Source organism: Rana temporaria, chromosome 5 (genome assembly GCF_905171775.1).
Source record: "Rana temporaria chromosome 5, aRanTem1.1, whole genome shotgun sequence".
Classification (NCBI taxonomy): domain Eukaryota; kingdom Metazoa; phylum Chordata; class Amphibia; order Anura; family Ranidae; genus Rana; species Rana temporaria.
The window spans coordinates 281,120,060-281,134,464 of record NC_053493.1 but is presented as its reverse complement, the minus strand read 5'-3'; the positions used below and the strand labels follow the sequence as shown (position 1 = coordinate 281,134,464).

General features: G+C 40.2%; 1 protein-coding gene across 1 annotated transcript in view; it reads right to left on the bottom strand.

Moving 5' to 3' along the window:
* RTTN (rotatin) overlaps nt 1–14,405 on the bottom strand; it is a 329,764-nt gene that overhangs the window by 151,334 nt on the left and 164,025 nt on the right. Inside the window, exon 28 of the mRNA XM_040353902.1 lies at nt 10,134–10,288. Within this exon, the coding sequence (XP_040209836.1) occupies nt 10,134–10,288 (155 nt within the window). The remainder of the gene's footprint in view (nt 1–10,133; nt 10,289–14,405) is intronic.

Genomic DNA, 14,405 nt, shown 5'->3' with positions numbered 1-14,405 from the left:
TTTTATGTTTGGCTAATATTTATTGATCTAATGATATGATCTAAAAAAAATTGATATTCATTTATCACTGTTTCACTGTTATTGAGGGACTTGAAAGTGCTATATAGTGCCCTCTAGTGGCTATCAACCTCTCATGTTTTTTGCTATATTGGTGATTTATATATGCCATCATACACCACATAGTTTATGATTTATATCACATAGTTTTGTGTTTTGTGATTCAAATATTTGTTTCACATGGTTTAGAGGTAGCGCGATTTATATTTTTCACAAGTAGTTAATTATGCACACTTATTCAACCACATTATTTTAGTTTTTTAGTTTTACCCCCCCCCCCCCCCCCAAAAAAAAAAAAAAAAAAAAAAGATTTTAGTTTCAAATGAGTTGTACAGTTTATAGGTCACATTAAACATGGAAAAAGTTCTGAAATTTGATTTATCTGTCTATTTTATTTTTACATCACAGAAACCTAACATTTTAACAGGGGTGTGTAGACTTTATGACCAGTGAATAATTAACAAGCCAAGCTAAACATATCCGCAAATAATTTTTTCTGTAAACACATAAATATATATTTTCAATTGCCATTCAAAACCCGACACAGAGCAACGCATTAATTACTAAACAAAAATGTATGTTTATCGGTCTATGAAGAGATCGGTATTCAAGCCAGTTCCCTGGCAACAAACAAATCAGATGCCAAAATTGTAATGTCTGTTATAAAAAAAATTATGCAGCTGGCATAACTTTCATGTTTGTCAACGCACAATATCTCTTAATGTGATACAATTGCAGGTTTGTAAAGATCCTTCCACTACTGACAATTTACTCTTATGTTCCAAAACACAATACATGAATTAACCACTTGCTTACTGGGCACATATACCCCCCTCCTGCCCAGGTGAAATTTCAGCTTTCGGCACTGCATCGCTTTAACTAACAATTGCGCGGTCGTGCGACGTGGCTCCCAAACAAAATTGACGTCCTTTTTTCCCCACAAGTAGAGCTTTCTTTTGGTGGTATTTGATCGCCTGTGCGGTTTTTATTTTTTGCGCTATAAACAAAAAAGTGAGACAATTTTGAAAAAAATACAATATTTTTTACTTCTTGCTATAATAAATATCCCAATTTAAAAAAAAAATAACATTTTTTTTTCTCAGTTTAGGCCGATACGTATTCTTCTACATATTTTTGGTAAAAAAAAAAAAAAAAACGCAATAAGCGACTGGTTTGCGCAAAAGTTATAGCGCTTACAAAATAGGGGACAGAATTATTTATTTTTAATTATTTTTTTTACTAGAAATGGCGGCGATCTGCGATTTTTAATGGACTGCGACGTTATGGCGGACACATCGGACACATTTTTGGCGCCATTCACATTTATACTGCGATCAGTGCTATAAATATGCACTAATTACAGTATAAATGTGACTGGCATTGAAGGGGTTAACACTAGGGGGTGAGGAAGGGGTTAAATGTATCCCTGCTTAGTGTTCTAACTGTAGGTGGAGGGGGGGTGACTGGGGGGGTGACCGATCTATGTCCCTATGTACAAGGGACACAGATCCGTCTCCTCTCCAGAGACAGCACCGCTGTCTCTGTGTAAAACGGCAATGAGAGATGATCTCATATGTTTACATATGAGATCCTCTCTCATTGGCCGCACAGATCGCCTCGCGAACGGCCACTCTGATTGGCCGTTTGCGGCGATCTGTAATTGGCTGTGTCCGAGGGACACGGCCAACACAGATTTTCCCCGCTGCGCGCTCTGGAGCGCGCGCGGGGACCGCCCTAAGGGGCGGCCGTCAATTGACGGCGGTTTGGAAATTGGGATCTGCACTGTAGCCGTCAATTGACGGCAGGCGGATCCCAAGTGGTTAAAGGCCATCGATTAAAGTGCTATTTGGTGTATATATATATATATATATATATATATATATATATATATATATATATATATATATATTTACCTATATCTATATTTAGAAGTAGGGAAAATAAAATACAAGGTTCTGGAAAGATTCACTAAGGCCTGTCATGTCATGTCATGTCATGTCAAATCGCATCTCAAAGCGGCAGCATTTGCCGGCAATGGCACCGTCCTAATCGGTGCGACGCCGCATCTGCGGCGCTGCACCAATTTCAAAAAGTAGTTCCTGTACTACTTTTTGCGATTTCGGGCCGTGATTTACATTGACATCTGTGCAGAAACCTGCACAGATGTCTCTGAAATCACGGCCGAAATCGGGACTGCCCGCGGGAGTGAAATCGTGCAAGTTCAGCTGAACTCGCACGGCTTCACTCCTGCAGCCCAGTGTGAACCTGGGCTAAAGCCCATTTGCAACAAAGAACTTAAAGTGGAGTTTCACCCTAAAAACATTTTTCTAACATTACATTGTGCATACTTCCAACATTTACAGTATGCTGATTTTATTTTTTTGCTGTACATACCGTCTTATAGTTATTTTACACCCGACTTCCGGGTTCTCACTCCAGCGGGAGTAGGCGTTCCTATGAAGAGGCGTAGTGTCATGTGGGACTTCGCCCAGATGATTGACGTCTTGACAAAATCTTTCCCCCCCGGCGGATAAGACGCGTCACAAGTTTCCGAAAGAAGCCGAACTGCGAGTCGCCTCTATACGGCGCCTGCGCAGTCAGCTCTACAAGCTCCTAGGCAGTGCGCAGGCGCAGTATAGAGCCGACTCGCAGTTCGGCTTCTTTCGGAAACTCATGACACGCCTTATCCGCCGGGGGGGAAGGTTTTGTCAAGACGTCAATCATCTGAGCGAAGTCCCACATGACACTACGCCTCCTTACAGGAACGCCTACTCCCGCGGGAGTGAGAACCCGGAAGCCGGGTGGAAAATAGCTATAAGACGGTATGTAAAGCAAAAAAAAAGAAAAAATTAGCATACTGTAAATGTTGGAAGTATGCACAATGTAATGTTAGAAAAATGTTTTAAATGTCTATTATGTCTATTATGAATTCTGCTGCTGCTTCTGCGACTAATACACCTCACTAACAGATCTGTGACTGCTGCTCTTCTCTGCCAATCCCTTCACTGGCTTCCCCTACCCCACCATGTAGAATTCAAAATGCTAACCACAACATACAAGGCCATTCACAACATCGCCCCCATCTACATCACCAACCTCATCTGCAGATATTGCCCAAATCGTTCTCTTAGCTCCTCCCAGGACCTCCTGCTCTTTAGCTCCCTTGTTACCTCCTCCCATGCTCGCCTTCAGGACTTCTCTAGAGCCTCTCCCATCCTCTGGAACTCTCTGTCCTGGTATGTCCGATCACCCCCTACCCTGTCCACTTTTAGGAGATCCCTGAAAACTATTCAGGGAAGCCTATCACACACCCACCTAACAACTGTCCCCAAGCCACCCCCATCAAAACATTTTCTGCAGCTATTACTTTTTGTACCACCACCCCTCCCTTTATAATGTAAGCCCCATGAGCAGGGCCCTCCTGTAGCTTTTGTATTGAACTGTACTGTAATTGTGCGGCCCCCCCTCTACATTGTAAAGCTCTGCGTAAACTGTTGGCGCTATATAAATCGTGTATAATAATAATAGTTGAATCAAACACTTTCTAGAACTGTTGGAGATACTTCCCTGCCTACATTTCCATACCAGCCTCCTTGACGGTAATGATAAAGCCAAGCAACCTCACTCCTATAGTGTTGTCTAAATTGAAAATCATATAAGAAGTGTGAGGTCCCTTGTAACAGCAGAAAGTTTGGTGTAGAGTTGTTGACGCGAGTATTCAAAAGGGTCCCCAGAAGCTTCGATTTATAACGATGTTGCATACGGCTGGGCCTGCTGACAGCTGCATTACACAGAGTCAGATGATCTAAAAGCCTGAATTTATAAAAAGAAAATCCTTCACTGAAGTATACAGTTCTTGAAGGCAAGATGTCCTGTCTTCACCTTGCCAGGTGTTTTTAGGTAATCATTAAACCAATAAAATGACTGTCGTCAAGCCTCGGCTTATAGGCAGGAAGGTCAAGCAAGGAAATTAATAATTACATATTTTCTGTTTCTCTTCATCATGCAATTTCAACAAAAACCTTCTTCAAATTCCTGCCACTGTTGTGCATTTTCCATTCAACTGCAAGCCTGCCCAATCTACCTAATTCAGAATCATCAGATAAAAAGAACAGTACAATCTACGCTATACTTGGCAGCGGCTCTGTGTTGGAACATAATAAGTGTGACATCTGTCATGGAAATGTCTTATACATAGCAGAGATCTCCTTAAATAAGCACCTTAGATAATCAGCCATCCTGCTTTAAAATATAGTATTCTTTAAAGCACTCTGAAAAATATAGGAAGCGGCAACTATCCATGCTAAAGACTGAATCCTGATGAGGGAAAATCCAAGACATGCCTATCATAGCCCTGGCAGCTTGACAAACTGCTAGGAACATTAAAGGGCTGGAGTGAAAATACAAGAACCATCTATATTTTATATATGTGAAGGAAAGCAGTGGAGGATTGTTATCTGTGAAATGTAGGAAACTAAGCATGTGCCTTGATAATTTAACATGTGGGGAAAAAAAACGCTCTATACCGTGGAAAATAAAGGGATGGTTGCACTGTGGTTGTAACTTTTTATTTTGTACTGTATTTTATATATAAACCATTTTTAAAGAGCAGGATATAACACGCTGCAGTGGTTTGGCATGATTTTATTTTTAAAAAAAGTGTGTTTTATATGTCTATTTTGTTAAAATAAAGCCAGCTATAGACTAAGGATGAGCTCCGGCGTGTTCGCATAGAACACGTGCAGAGCCCGCCAGGAAGTGAGCACGGCGCTGCGCTAATAACAGCCAGGGAGACATTTCACGATCCCTGCAGCTGAGCATCGGGAAAATGTCTCCCTGGTGCTGATTGGTGCTGAGGGGTTTTAGACACACAGTAATTACACCTCCTTGATTAGTGACCAAAGAGAGAAAGCTCCCAGCACTGTGGTTATCAGGAAATAGACAACCAGGAAGTGTGGAGATCATAGAAGAATTACAGCAACTTGAGAGCAAAAACGAACAATGAGGACATGAAAACAGCACTGCATTAAGGTAAAGGAAGCTATTAAAAAAAAAAAAAAATCCTTTACAAACCCATTAAAGCAGTTGTAAACCCTCAAAACAATAAAAAAAAAACCCTGCAAGACAAAGGCATAATGAGCTAGTATAACTAGCATACTAGCGCATTATGAATTACTTACCTTAGATCGAAGCCCCCGAAGCCGTCCTCGTCTCCCCCTCTGGCCGCGGACATGTCTCCGGGAAAGGTCACTTGCGGGTACCGCCGCTCTGGCGCTGTGATTGGCCGGAGCGGCGAAGCCGTCACTCTGCACATGCGCGCGGGAGCCGTCTAAGCCGACATTAGCGATTCACGAAACCTGCATTCTCAGTGCGCCTGCGTCTAGGGTGCGCATGCCGGAAAAAGCCGACTACAGACGACGTTTGAAAATGCGACGGCCGCGCGTACATTCGTGGATCGTCGTAAATCGCTAATTTGCATACCCGACACGGAAAACGCCACCCAGAGGACGCTGAAGTATTGCATCTTAGATCCGAAAGGCGTACGAAGACGTACACCTGTCGGATCTAACCCAGAAGCCGCCGTATCTTGTTTTGAGGATTCAAAACAACGATACGACGCGGGAAATTTGAAAGTACACCGGTGTATCAGTAGATACGCCGGCGTACTTTGTCTGTGGATCTGGCCCTTAGTCATTAAAGGGTTAAAATGTTCATACGTAGCAAATAATAATTAGTAAATATTTAATCCACAAAAAAGCCTTATACCTTTTCAGCAGCATTGACAGACAAAGTTGGGTTAGCATGCAGGCATTTTAGATGGCAACTCAGACTGAATGTCTCATATATCAGGGAAGGGGAGGGGAGCAGGAGGGTCTGTCACAGGTTTTCTACAAGATTGGGATGGTGGTCTTTCTCCAAAGATATGAGATTGACCTTGTTGAAAACAACCGGATTGGACATCTGTCATCTCACCTCTGTTGAAAGGTTTAAATGTATACAGTTTCAGTAACATTATTACATGAAATAAAAAAAAAGTACATATTCTTGAACTGGTGATATGTCTTCTATATAGGGAGATTTAGTAATCCTGGCACACAGCAAAAAGTGCCTTGTCTACATTTGCATTAGACAGGTGCCAGATTTTCTCAGTTTCTTGCTTGATAACCTGACCCACAAGGCATCACAATTGGATCATACCCAGTTTGCATCAAATCGAATTCCAGTACCCTGTTACAATAGTCCAAAATCTCTCTAGACAATCTACCGCTAAGCTCTATATTAGAAATTAGTAAAGACAAAATTAGCAGGACGGCAGGGTAGGAACCATTTTAGAAAGGTCACTATAGGCAGCCCCACAATTTTTTCATATTTTGTCTAAACTTTTAGGGCCAGATCCACAAAAGGGATACGCAGGCGTATCTACTGATACGCCGTCGTATCCCTGTTTCTATCTATGCGGCTGATTCATAGAATCAGTTACGCATAGATATTCCTAAGATCCAGCAGGTGTAATTGTTTTACACTGTCAGATCTTAGGATGCAGTACCTCGGCCGCCGCTGGGGGCATTTCTCGTCGAAATTCCGCGTCGGGTATGCAAATTAGCACTTACGGAGATCCACAAAGCTTTTTCCCTTCGTTTTTTTTTCCGTAAGTGTTAGTTTGCCGTCGCAAAATTAGGGCTGCTTTTACAAAGTGTAAACTTAGTACACCATGTAAAAGTAGACCCTTCTTTCCCACGTCGCTGTCAAATTTTTTTTCCATTTTTTTTTCCCCGCCGCAACTCTTTTTTTTACTTTTACACCAGTCGCGATTCTCAAAACTCGGGGCAACGTAAAACCGTGCAAAGCACGTCGGGAAAATCGCATCAGGAGCGCGCCTAATTTAAATGGGACTCGCCCCATTAGATTGGGCACGCCTTGCGCCGGACAGATTTAAGTTACACAGCTGCAAATTTCTAGGCAAGTGCTTTGTGGATCGGGCACTAACTTGGACAATTTGCGGCAGTGTAACTTAAATGGGAAAAGTTAAGTTACGCCCGCTATTTGTGGATCTGGCCCTTACTTCTTGTAAACATCTTAAAAAAAACTTCCTGTGATAAATTGCCATTTGCAATATGCTGACTTTACGCAAATCTAACATACCAGTACATTCATAACACGGTATATTTTTATATCAGTTTTACCCAACAACCTATATATATATATATATATATATATATATATATATATATATATATATATATATATATATATATATATATATATAGACATGCACCTTGCTTATTAATTCTGTTTTTTTTTTTTCTAGAATGACTTTTACTAAAAAATATAATATTTAAGTACCACTGTGAAGGATGGCTTTTGTAGTTCGTGTAGGCAAAAAGTGTAACCTCATGGCACTCATGTTGCCTCCCTTAGTATTGGAGGTGCCCCTTGTTTAATTTCTAAGTGGTCGCAGTTTAAAGTGGAAAATGACTATTTTAAGAACAAGAACAAGCTCTACTCTTCCTTAACTCCCTAAGTGAATGAAGAAGCTAAGAACTAAGGTAATGGACCTTTTAGGTTCTATGCGGATAGATGAACTTAATTTTTGATACCGCATTCATTAAAGGTTAATTACCATTCGAAAACATATCAACCATGAAAATTCCCATTAAGAGTGAAGTGAAAACGAGAACAGCCGGTATCCACGCAAAGCCATTTTATCATTAGATTTGCTGTTAGCTTATATTGCTCTGCAGAAACAGATATGTCTTAGACTCCTTAGCAGCATGCATTCAACTATTAACGCTAAGAGGATTAATTATTCCACACTGTAATAACCGACAATTAGCTCTTTATTTCTAATAACGTTTTTGGCTTTCATATTTCTATACAGAACTTAATATGTTCTGGATTATCAACAAAACAGTCTAGTGAAAAATGAAATCATTAACACGCCTATAATGAGCTGCAGGACGTGTATGTCTGCAAAGAAGGATAAAAGAGCTAGACGTGTGCTTCAAGAAAAACATAAAAAATGTGTAAGACAACACAGCCAGAGAATTTGAAAATAAAAAAAAACTACATTCACGACCCTAATGTAGTCAGCTATGTAAAGTGCACACCCAGGCGTAAAACGGTTTAGCTCACAAATTCAACCCATATAAACACAAACAAAGCAACATATTATACTGGGAATAATGAATCCATAAGGAAAGCCCATAAAACATAAACAGTTCATAAGGCTGGCAGTGTCAGCAGTCTCCCCCTCACACAGGATCTGGGACAGTTCCCACCAGCAGAACAAATGAGAAAAGAAAGAGGAAGAGAGATCTCCACTACCTGAGCGCAATATTACTTAAAAAACATTATAAATTAAAAGACCCAGTGCCCAGGCTGACATACAGTGGCAAAAGATAGCTAAATCACTCAGGCTGGGTTCACACTTGTACAATGACAGAGATCACATGCGATTCACACCGCATTGCTGTGCACATCACATGTGATGTCTGGGTGATGCAAATTCAGCCACACAGTTTGTATGGCTGAATTTGCATCGCATTCAGACCAAAAAGGTGCAGGACCCTTTTTATGGTCCGCATGGGAATCTGATCGCATGGAGGACACTGTTGATCACAGATTGAGGTAAAGTGCCAATCAGCGGCTCTTTACCATGTGATCAGCTTAGTCCAGGGGTGTCTAAACTTTTTTCAAAGAGGGCCACATTTGATGAAGTGAACATGCTCGAGGGCCGACCATTTTGCCTGACATTCTTTGAACATTTAAAATTTGATCCAAGTGTGTTCGTCCGATCACTAATACACTGCCCAACAAGAATTCTCTTGCCTTTGTGGCTGTGTGTGGTGAAGAGATGAGCTCAGGCGATAAACAGAACAGTCATCCAATGGCACCCCAGGAAACGGGACTTCCTATTACAGACGCCGCCGAGTAAACAGGAGATTCTCTTTATGCAATATGATAAATACGGTATATATCTTTTGTGCCCCCAGGGCACAGGGCACATGTGAGGCTGCAATGGCTATATATATCCAAATCCCCAGGGGGGCCATATTAAATCACCAGGGGGGCCACAATTGGCCCCCGGGCCGGACTTTGGACATGCCTGGCTTAGTCCAATCACAGCTGATCAGGGATGTAAATAGAAGTAGGTTATTGGCACTCCTTTCCTCATGCTGACATTCTGGTGTCATCAGAATCGAGTTATACAGTTTCCTGCTGCATATTTTGTGTTTTTTCTTATTTGGACATTTATTTGTGACAAATTCATTTACTAGTTATTTTTTAATTTTTTAACATTTGATTTTATGTTTTAAATTTTTATTGAACATTTTTCCAGTCTCATAGCTGGCTAGGGTTGGCACAGTTTTTTCTTTTTCTATGATATCTATGTGTATATGCACTGTTTATTGCTGCCTTCGTTATTAACATATCTACATACTTTTTCTTCATTTTTTTCTGGTTAGCGCAAAATTTTTTGTTCCTATTTCAGGTATGAAATTTTAAGGAATATTTCACTTTTATTGCTCCACTTTAAGCATTATTAAAATCACTGCTCACAAAAAAATGACAGTTTTAAAATTTTGCATTGATACATGTCCCGTGGGGCAGGACCCAGGTCCCCAAACTGTTTTTATGACAATAACTTGCATATTAACCTTTACAATTAGCACTTTAGATTTCTCCCATAGACTTTTACAGGGTGGTCTGCGGCTTTTCGAATTTGCCACGAACACCCCAAATTGTTTACTGTTCAGCGAACAGGCGAACAGCCAATGTTCGTGTCGAACATAAAGCTCATCCCTACTCAATACTGGACTTATTGGACATGGGAGAATCATTATATTTTCAAGCTTCATAATTAAAGAATAAAAATCTAAAAGAGAGAAGACAAGGGTCACCCAAAAAAAACAATGGTCAAATTAATGCTTAGAGAAAAACAAACAAGTAAGCAAAGAAAAATGTTCAATCTTAATGGTGCATAAATCAGCAGAAGAAGTCAAATATCCTTAAAGTCCATCGTGACTAATTCGGCATAGTCAAAATCTGGACTTAAAATGCAAGTTGGCACTTACCGATCAGTAACTGAAGTTAAACAGAGCATTAGCGTGTTAAAAAACACCATCAGCTCTTTCTGCAGATGCTGCCTCACAGCTGCTTGTGTATCATCCACGTCCTTTTTGGCCGTTTGCTCTTTCTGGATGATTAGATCTAGTAGTGGACTTGGGCTCTGAAAAGCAACAGTAAAATTAGAATTTTCACCCTGGTGATCCACTCACTGAGGCTTGAATTGTGCCTAGGATAAGTTGTCTTTTACAAGTACAAGAAATAAAGCAGAGCTCCGAGAAAACACGTCATTGGAAATACATGTATGTGAATTGTTTTAGCTGCCAAAACATTTGTTATTCTTTTTAACCATTCCTATGGTTCAAACACCTCTAATATGCTGCATGGCCACTAAGGACACAATTGTTTCCAGTTTCAGCTTTGCACACACCTGTCTTAAAAGCCTGCCCATGTCTGTTGAGCTGTGTTTTTGTGCACAACATTGCACATGTATGGTGTGACTAGAGCAAATAGAAATCAAATGTTTTCTATGTGCTCATATGGTGTGCTCAAAAATGCAGCTCAATGGACAATGGTGTGGACAAGCCCTAAAACCTAGTACACACAATCAGAAAATCAAACAAAAAATACCACTTTCTAAGCGATCATACGATAAAAGAACGCATGATCTTCATTTAATCATTACAGTATGTATCTGGAAAAAAATTGTAAGAGCAAGACCACGCATCCTCGGAAACTAAAGAATACAATACATTACATCAATTCTGAAGTTGTATTCTGTCTTACGAGAAATTTCCTAACTTTACCAACCTCTTAATTTTTGATATAAGACAAGCATGCAAATATAAAATAAAAAAAAATATGATCATTTGTCCAATATTCTCACTGTGTATGCAGTGCAACAGCAATTGCATAGTAATAGTTCTATTAGGCATCAAACCTTGGTCTAATAAATAGACTGTGTAGCCATTTGCTTTTTTTAATTCACTGTATAAAGGGAATTAAAACTGGAAAAGTTTACAATAACTTTAGAAAATCAATTACATTCTGAAAGTTTATTTGTATTTTTTTTTTCCTGCCAACGTTTCCCTTTTGCGCCAAGGAACAGCAAATAATAGGTCATAATTGAAAATAATTGATATGCAAAAATTGGGAGTATGGCTTCATGTAAAGAATATGCTAAAAAAGAATAACAACGTACCATTGCCCACACATTGTTTGTCCATTTATCGGGTATGCTACCTAATTTTACGTATTTGTAGATTGTTTGCTGTACCTTTATTTTAACTAAATTAGTCTGTTTACATGCTTTTATTGTATTATTTGCTCTATAGATTGGTCGGAGTCTCGACTATTTTCGCGGTTACCCGCTTCCTCAGGAGAACCAATCTATTAATTCGACAACTACATATGTCTCTTGTGCAATCCTTGAGTGTTTTTTGTCTTTTGATTTTAATATGTTAATTGTATACCTGTTTTTTATAAATAAATTAATCCTTTGTATTTCATATTGTTAATTATTGTTACTAGTACCGAGATAGTCCAGGAAACCCCCCTTTGAGTGGGGATTATATAGGGGTAACCTCAGCCACTACTCCATTTTCCCCCACTCTCCCCTTGTTCTACTTATATACATCAAAACAATTTCGCATAAGGCAACAAGGAACCAAAGAAAAATTTAGTTTCCTTTGTGTGGAAAACAATATATGTTATTTAGAGAGAAACAGCCAAACATTTGCAGCTGCATAATTATAATTGCCTTTATAATGTACCTATTCATCATTATTTAGAGTTACCATGAGTCCAAAGCCAAATCTTTTTTTCACCATTTTGGATAGAGTAGGAGAGTGTTCAAATCATCATCAGTTTTTTACGATTTGTGTCTCAGTGAGATTACCCATCTTGCTTTGTTCTGTACACTCAAACTGAGAGGATATTTTGAAATAAAAACAAATTTCCCTATCAGACAGTTGTCACAGGAACAAGTCTCAATTTTCTCTTTACTCCTGTTCTGTTGGCAACTCAAAATTTTGAATTTTCCCTCGGGTTCAGTCTCTGCTAAATTGGTATCAGGGCAATAACAAAGAGTAAATGCCCCTAATAGGACCACAACAAACAAACTCCTTAATTCCCCTCACAACTCTATCCAAATACAAAAGAAAAAAGTATTGCCTTGCCTTGGTAAAATATAACAGCTTATCAACAAAAGCAAAAAAATCTCCCTAAAGAAAAATGTGCCAGTTTCACAAGACCCCTAAAGTATAAGCATGCCTTTTATATTACAACCAATTCAACAATACATTCTTAGAGCATGACAGTAGCTAAGAACACGAACTGAGAAATCTCTTGATGATGCCAGAAGCAAAACCTTTGTTGAGATAAGCTATAAGAGGCAACTTTTTATACATCAGGTTCAGAGCAGGTGAGTGAAATGTATTTCTATACTTCCTAGGATTGCTGTGGGCAACAACACAGCAGAACCCAGTTGTTGTTTTTTTACAGTTACATCTAAGCTCTGGATTCCCAGAGAAAACCATTTTTTGAGACTTTAATCCCCTGTAAAATGCATCTGGATTAAGAAAATACAAAAAACACTCCAGTTTTAAATAAAAATCTAAAAACAAACAAAACAATTCAAAATACGGGTGGTATAAAAAAGGTACCACACAAAATACTAAAGCACTGGGGCCCAGATTCACGTAGGAGATACGACAGCGTATCTCCAGATACGCCGTCGTATCTCTGAGTCTGAGGCGTCGTATCTTGGCGCATGATTCAAAGAATCAGATACGCCAGAATTTTTCTAAGATACGACCAGCGTCGCCTACGCCGTCGTATCTTAACTGCATATTTACGCTGGCCGCTAGGGGTGTGTACGCTGATTTACGCCTAGAATATGTAAATCAGCTAGATACGCCAATTCACGAACGTACGCCCGGCCGTCGCAGTACAGATACGCCGTTTACGTTGGTCTTTTTCTGGCGTAAAGTTACCCATGCTATATGAGGCGCAGCCAATGTTAAGTATGGACGTCGGGCCAGCGTCAAATTTTCCGTCGATTACGTCGTTTGCGCAAGTCGTTCGCGAATAGGGATGTGCATCATTTACATTCACGTCAAAAGCATTGGCTTTTTGCGGGTTAATTTGGAGCATGCGCACTGGGACACTTTCACGAACGGCGCATGCGCCGTTCGTAAAAAGCATAATTTACGTGGGTCACAATAAATTAGCATAAAACATGCCCACATGTTCCACATTTGAATTAGGCGGGCTTACGCCGGCCTATTTACGCTACGCCGCCGCAACTTTGCTTTGTGAATACTGCACTTGCCTGTCAAAGTTGCGGAGGCGTAGCGTAAATAGGATACGTTATGGCCGCTCACAAATACGCGCTCCCTACGTGAATCTGGGCCTCGGGCTTTTCAGGCACCAAGGCCCAGATTCACGTAGAGCGGCGCAAATTAAGTTACTCCAAACATATGTCATTTAAGTTACGGCGCCTTAATTTTGTGTCATAAGTGCCGTATCCACAGCGCATTTGCGCCCAAAATTGCGCAAGCGTAACTTAAATCCCGAGGCGTAAGGCGGGGTTATTGCAAGTGGGAAGGAAGTGGGCGTGCTCCATTGTAATGAGCCGTGACCCCATGCAAATGAGGGCCAGCCGTACTGCGCATGCGCGCACGAATCTGCACCTCACTGGGCATGTGCAGAACTCGGCTCGGCGCAATCAGTGAGATAGGTAAAAGGCCAAGCGTACTTAGTTTGAGAATCGCCCTGTGTATAAATAGCCCCAGACAGACACACTTCCCTTGCAAAAGTACATCCCTGTGTTCTCCTTTCCTAGAGCAAGTTGCTTGTGCTCTGTCGTCTGTTGGTGTGTGTTGGTGAGTTTAGTGTTAGATAAAAGATTTGGAGGAGTAGTAGAGTGTAGTAGCTGTGTTTTTTTTTCTGAATGTATTTTCTGTTTGTTTTTTCTGATTGTTTTTTTCTGAGTGTATTTTCTGTTTGTTTTTTTTTTCTGAGTGTATTTTCTGTTTGTTTTTTCGGTGTTTGTTTTTGAATTTGTATTAGCTGTCTGCTTGTGTGGTTTGATTTTTGTGTGTGTTTGTTGTGTGAGTATTTGTGTTTGTTTGTTGTGTTTGTTTTTTTGTTGGTGCTGAGTGTTATGACACCGAAGCGCAGGAAGCTGAATTTTTCAAACAGAGAAAAGCAGATACTTGCTAGGGCCATCACCCGTTTCGGGCGTTATTTGCATGGCCCTGAGAGCCGGAACACCACCC